Source organism: Colobus angolensis, unplaced genomic scaffold (assembly GCF_000951035.1).
Source record: "Colobus angolensis palliatus isolate OR3802 unplaced genomic scaffold, Cang.pa_1.0 Scaffold233, whole genome shotgun sequence".
In the NCBI taxonomy this organism is placed as follows: Eukaryota; Metazoa; Chordata; class Mammalia; order Primates; family Cercopithecidae; genus Colobus; species Colobus angolensis.
In genome coordinates this window covers 2,636,144-2,643,059 of record NW_012115522.1, presented here as the reverse complement: position 1 = coordinate 2,643,059, position 6,916 = coordinate 2,636,144, and the positions used below count along the sequence as shown (strand labels likewise).

General features: G+C 50.9%; 1 protein-coding gene across 1 annotated transcript in view; it reads left to right on the top strand.

Annotated features, from left to right (window-relative positions):
• Positions 1–4,622, top strand: part of EXTL3 (exostosin-like glycosyltransferase 3) — a 45,207-nt gene extending 40,585 nt beyond the window's left edge. The window contains exon 7 of the mRNA XM_011944554.1: positions 1,562–4,622. Coding sequence (XP_011799944.1) covers positions 1,562–1,771 — 210 coding nt within the window. The 3' untranslated portion in view covers positions 1,772–4,622. The remainder of the gene's footprint in view (positions 1–1,561) is intronic.
• The last annotated feature ends 2,294 nt before the right edge of the window (positions 4,623–6,916 follow it).

Below are 6,916 nucleotides of genomic sequence, written 5' to 3'. Positions count from 1 at the left end.
GTAGCTGGGACTACAGGCACCTGCCACCACACCCAGCTAATTTTTTGTATTTTTAGTAGAGACGGGGTTTCACTGTGTTAGCCAGGGTGGTCTCAATCTCCCGACCTTGTGATCCATCTGCCTCGGCCTCCCAAAGTGCTGGGATTACAGGCTTGAGCCACCGCGCCCGGCCTAGGATTTCAAGTAATAAAGCCATTAGGTAGACTCTAAAACAAGTAGGCTTAAAATGACTAACCTGAAAACATAAAAAAGCAACAAATCACTCCAAAAAGAACAGATTGGAAAGCCCTAAATGGAACTACTGAAAATGAAAATCATAGTTATTAAAATCTCTGTGAAAATGGCATAAAAGATCAGACTTAGGTGAAAAGAAAGTTAAGGAAGTAGAAGATAAATTTAAAGACATTTCTTCTCCATGTTTCTTTGTGTGGCGTCCTCCCGTCCCTGCTCCCCTCCATCCTCCCTTCCGTGGAGCCAGTGTTTCCAAAGCCCGCTTTGCAGGTGTCGCTTCTTCAGCCCATTGAAAACCCAAGTTCATGGCTATCTTGCAGGATTTGCTTTTTCATTGGCCTCTGAGGATTTCGTTCATTCTTTCATTCATTCATTCCTTCTTCATTGTTTATTCATACATGCATGTATGTATGTGAGTGAGTGACAGGCTCTCACTGTCCCCCAGACTGGAGTGCAGTGGCACCATCATAGCTCACTGCAGCCTCCAACTCCTGGGCTCGGGCAGCCTCCTGTCTCAGCCTCCCAGGTAGCTGGGGCCACACCAAATAACTGGCCTGCTGCCACACCCTGCTACTATTTTTATCTTTTGTGGAGATGAGGTTTTGCTTTGTTGCCCAGGCTGGTTTTGAACTCCTGGGCTCAAGCGATCTTCCTGCCTTGGCCTCCCAAAGTGCTGGGATTAATCACCAGGTGATTTCATTTCTTATTACAGGCTCCACCCTGTATTTAAAGAGGGTTTCTGTACTTCATCTTGCGTGTTCAGGTGTTCTGAGGGATTTTTATGCCATTCGGCCTGCCACATTGTAATGAAGCTGTCCCCCTCTTCATACTTTTCTGGTTAGACATTTTCTAATTAATAACAATATGACTAGACTATAGTATGGCCACTTTCCCATGGCTTTAAATATAGTTAAGCATCTTTTTTATGGACAGTATTCAAGAATGATTTGACTAGCCCCTCTTTGGGTAGTCTTCAGTATTTTGATTCAAAACATTGATGAAACAAACAACTGGGTACCTAACTGTGGCTCTGCAACCAAGTACATACTAGGAGGAGACTTACTGAGACAGCTGACACTACACACGTTAAGGCTTGTGGCATCTGAGAAGTGCAGGCCGTCTGGACAGAATACCTGACGATGTTCTGGAGACATCTGGTAGGCAGGAGGCCTGGGGCGGGGCTCTGGCTCCTGCCACACTCTACAGGGTTGTTGCCTCTGGGGGATCAGTGTCTTCACCCTGGACATGGGGGTTGTGGGATCGGCTCAGCTGCAAGGGTTCTGTTGGTATTAGCTGGGATTCCCACTCTGTGTCTCTCTTCCATTTCCAGGTGACCTCACGGTGGACATTCCGATGCCCAGGATGCCCTCAGGCTCTGTCGCACGATGACTCCCACTTCCACGAGCGGCACAAGTGCATCAACTTCTTTGTGAAGGTGTACGGCTACATGCCCCTCCTGTACACGCAGTTCAGGGTGGACTCCGTGCTCTTCAAGACACGCCTGCCTCATGACAAGACCAAGTGCTTCAAGTTCATCTAGGGGCAGCGCAAGGTCTGGGGAAGAGGATGGGCAGAGGGAGGAAGATGGCTCCCAAGGTTCCTAGGCATTGCAGGACCTTGGGGACATCTGCTGGGTGGGTGGCCCAGACCCTCTGCTGGGAGGGGCAGCATGAAGAGTGGAAGGAAACCGCTGCCTTTATCTTGAAGTCGGCCACACTGGGCCTGGAGCCCTGGGCGGAGGCCCCGGGGTTCCCCACACAGGGCACTGACTGATAGCTTACACTGAGGACCGTGGAGACTCTGCAGAGTCACTCACACCGTTCATACGCCCAGGACAGCTAGTTTGTGGTTTTTAAATTCAATAACAACTATTATGATTATTTAAAAAGAGAAAGTTTCAGAATTGCCATTCAAGGCTTATTTATATATATGTGTGTGTATATAAATATATGCACACACACTCGCATACATATGTATTTTTGGCTGGGGGAGTGTGAGTTTTGCCTCTCTAAGGGAGGGACCGCGCAGGCTCCTTTGTTCTGTATTCTGGCGGAGGTGGGTCCTGGCCTTGTGTCACTGGCTTATACTTAAAGATCATCTCCCATCCGCCCCAGCGCCATCTGTGTGCAGAAACCAGAAGGGGATGAACTTGGCCCTCTTACGGGCCTGGACGAGATAAGACCTGTGGGTCTCTTCCGTACCCTTTCTGTTGCCAGTCAGCAACCTGTAACTCACATTCTCTTCCCAGTGAATCCCTGGGAGCACCTGACCCTGGTGGGCTGCTCAGCTTCCTGCTGCTGGGGCCAGTGATTTTTGAGGATTTATCTTTAGGCCAGGCTTGCCTCAGTCCTTATCCCTGCTCTTCCATTTCTCCCTTGTTTGAGAGAGAATGAGGAAGCAAAGAGTGAGAAAGAATAGGACCTGAAGATGCTACTCCCAGATGGCTCTTTCTGTCTTGTTCTTCTGTTGAAACATACGTCGTGTGGGCCTCAGGCTTTTCTGAAGTGCTCTGTCTTGGATTGGACAGGAAATCAGCAGGGTGCATGTCTGCTGTGGTCTGAAGTGGTTTGCAGGTCAGCCTCCCCTCCCTGGTGTAGAGCAAGCCAGTGTCCTTCGAGGACCCCACCCGGCTGGCCGGGAAGTTTTACAGCAAGGCGCCTGCCTTGGGATAATTCCTTGGTGAAATTCACCTTCCCCCTGCCTCTGTCTGGAGCCCCATCCTGTGTTATCTGTGGTTTTTGGACCCCCTAATGTCAGCTTGGCTGTAGGACCCCCTGAGGTTTGGTATGTGCTAGAACAATGGGAGGCCGTGATTTGCTGTGTAAGCTCACATCCAGCCTTCGAATCTTAACAGGCATTCACAGCCCGAGTTACCACTTTCCACTCCCTGCTTAGGATTCTGTTCCCTGGGCTGAAACTGAAATAAGCTAATTTTTTGGGTCATAGTGGCAGTAGGGGAACCTAGGAGGGTGTGAGTGGAATTGGTCAGGGATTTAGCCCATGAATCTGTTTCTTGAACCCTACTTTCTTGAAGTGGAGTTGACTCGAAGGTTTTTAGCAACTGAACAAAAGCTCAGGTCTGTCCTGGTCATGCACATGCCTTAAGCCAGTTTCGTCTTCCCTAGACCTTGGCATCCTGTGCTTCTAGTTCTCGGAATACGTTCTCCTCTGACCTGCCTGTACCACATGGGTCCTCTTCAAGTATTGTTTTGAAGCTGGGCTCTTTTGGTAGCTCCCACCCACCTGTAGGGCTAGCTCGGCTTAAGGGAACTCTCCCCATTGGCAAAGCGGACCTGGCTACTGCCAGGACTGTGTTTCCAGAGGTTCCCCCTGGCAACAGCCTGTAGCTCCCCCGCTGAGGCAGCGACCTACAAAGTGTGGTTTTGTTGCCAGCAGTCGGGGGTCGGACGCTCTGCCTCAGAACTTTCTAGTTGCGCTCTCCCTGACTCCTGACTTGTATTCCTTTTAGCAGTAGCCTTCTTCCCTCGGGGAGCCAAAGAGTGTGGTGTGTGGCGCTATATTGTGGCTGCTATTTTATCTGGTTTATTTTAATGTGAGGAACTCATATACTGACTTTAGTGGGACTCGGTGAGCCGGGGCCGTCTGTGTGGTGGGACCCCCTTTAGAGGGACTTGGTGAGCAAAGGTCGTCTGTGTGGTGGGGTCAGGGGCCTGTCCCTTTAGTGGAGCCAGGTTGTCAGGCCCCGAATGTCACTGGTGGATCCAAGAAGGGCTGAGTGGTCTGACACCAAAACGTGCTGCAGGGAGGGCTGTGGTGCCGGCACTTCCAGCAAGAGCAGTCCTCGTTGACCCTGAAAGGAACACTGGCTTGAAGGACTGCAGACAGGTTCGGAGGGGCACGCCCAAGTTGGTGAGAGGCAGCAAGGCGGCCGCGGTGTCACTGGTCAGGTGATTCTCACCACGGGAAAGCCACTGACCTGTGACTCATGCGAGATGGGAAAGCAGTGCCACAGACCCCGGGTCTCCTTGGCTGTCTGTGAGCTGCCCATGGCCACCTCGTCCTGGCTCGCACGGTGCAGGACCGCCTCGTTCTCTGGGTGGCCGGCTTGCTGTTCCGGTTTGGGCTGTCCTACTTTAACGCCATCCCAGGGCTCCGCAGGCCGCTGTGAGCGCTGGCTCCCTGGGCAGTGCTCCTCCGTGTGGACTGGGCCTCAGGCCATGGCTCACCAGCTGGGGTCCTGTCCAGAAGGATGGGATCTTTCTGGGAGCTGCGCCGGACCGAGTGGGGAGCTCCTAGTTTGGAGGGGGGAAGCTTTGATATCCATGCCACGTCCATCCACCCCACCCCTTTTCGTCACGAGCACAATGGTCTTACATTGGGTTTTTGTAAAAAAATAAAAATAAAAATAAATGGAGACTTTAACTCAAGCAGCTTGGAGTTCTTTTGTGGTTTTCCTCGGCAGGTATGGAAGAGTGACCTGAGAGAAGGCACCTGCTTGATTCCAGGTCGCCACCTGCGTATGCCAGCTGGGCCCGCTCGCAGAAGAAGACAGGAGGCAGCGTGACCAGGCCCTGGTGTGGGCTGTAGACTAGAGATGGGTGAACAGACTCACATTCACGTGGGCAGCCTGCCTGCGCCCGGTTCCAGGGCAAGTCATTTTGACTAAACAGGAACTTAGGGGCTGTTGAGGTGCTTTAAGCAGGATATGGAAGGGCATGTGGCCCATATATGCAAAGTTAATTTTTTCACGGGAATTTAAATGTGTGTATATGGAGTGGTTGTGTATATGGAGTGGTTGTGGGAGCTGTGTGTGCCTGTGATCCCAGGACAGGCGAGGCCTCACTGTGAATGGCTCAGTTCGGTCCATAGGTCATGCCCCTGGCCTGTAGGGCACTAAGGCACCTGTACCTGCACCGAGCTTGCGGTCCCTGACTGCACAGCCCCATCCTGTTGGTGCCCACAGGCCTAGAACTTGTGCTTGGCTGTGGGATCAGAGGCTTCCTCAGGAGAGGGCACTGAGCTGTGAGCTTTGGGGAGAAGGATGGAGAAGGGAAAGGGGGTAAAGGTGAGGGCTCCTCTCCTGGGCTCTGCAGGTGGCATTTTCGGTCACACTGACAGTCCTAAGAATGGGTGAGACCTAACGGTCAGTGTCCCTCCTCAAGTGGGGTTCACGACTGATCAGGCAGGTTTGCAGCAGCTGATGAGTGAGATGTCATCTAGGGGCATTCCTCTTTAGGTCTGGAGTTTTGGCTGTCAAGCTCCTATTCTTCCAGCCGTCCGTCTCCATGTTACGATTGTCCTGGGACCGGAGAGACTTAAGAAGGTAGCGTGAGGCCGTAGAAAATGCGTCTTCCTATATACACAGAGATACGATGTCTGCTTTGAGTCTCTACCTGTTGAGTTGTGGCTTGGACTTATGGTCACCCAAGGTGGTGAATGTGAGCTGTTGATGGGATCGTCACTGAAGTGGAAGGCTCCACAAGGTTTACAAAAATGTGTGAAGAAGAATGTTGATGGCGGGGTGTGGTGCCTAATGTCTTAATCTCAGCATTTGGGGAGGCAGAAGTGGGAGGATCACATGAGGCCAGTTCAAGACCAGTCTGGGCAACATAGCAAGACCCCCATCTCTACAAAAAAAATTAAAAATAGAATGTTATGAAGATACCGAAAAGAAGAAAGGAGAATGTAGCAGGTCAAGGTCTGGATCCTAGAACAGACTGGGTGCAAATCCTGGGCTGCCCATCACACTAGTGGAGAGCAAGTTATTAATATTTTAGGCTCTAATCCCACCATACGATGGCAAAAGTTATGCCCATCTCCTAAGCATATGTTAAAAGTTAGATAACATAATGTATGTAGAGTCCACTGTTTGACACAATAAAAATGAACTATTACTGGAGTAAAATACTGTCCACTTACTCATGGCTCTTTCTGCCTTCCACTAGGTTTGAGCACCAGCGCCTGGCTGTGTGCCCTGCCCACCTCCTATTAGAGCCCCCATGCTCTGTCGCCTCACCATGCTGTGTGCTGGCCACTGCTCTGCCTCCCACACCGGACTGCAGCCTCTTGAGAACATAGCACACAACAGGAATTCCATGGTTTTCTCACGAATGAATGCTTTGACAAACTGAAGAGGGCCACTTAGAAATCACAGCTTAGGCAAACTGTTTTACCTTTCTTCATCTGTCTTCATGTTTATGAAGGAGTACAGGCTGGGCACAGTGGCCATGCCTGTAATCCCAGCACTTGGGGAGGCCAAGGCAGGTGGATCACCTGAGGTCAGGAGTTTGAGAGCAGCCTGGCCAAAATGGCGACGCCCTGTCTCTACTAAAAATACAAAAATTAGCCAGGTGTGGGGGCACGTGCCTGTAGTCCCAGCTACTCAGGAGGCTGAGGCAGGAGAATTGCTTGAACCCGGGAGGTGGGGGTTGCAGTGAGCTGAGATTGCACCATTGCACTCCAGCTTGGGCAACAAGAAACTCCGTCTCATAAAAATAAAAAATAAAAAAGTAAAGTACAACTGCTGGTCCTGTTGTAGGACTGTCATGTTAGCATTTAAACTACTTAAATTCTGTTGATTTAAACGATTGGTCCCACATTTCAAACATACAGCAATGTTGAAATTATTTCTAGGTAGCCGGGCGCGGTGGCTCAAGCCTGTAATCCCAGCACTTTGGGAGGCCGAGACGGGCGGATCACGAGGTCAGGAGATCGAGACCATCCT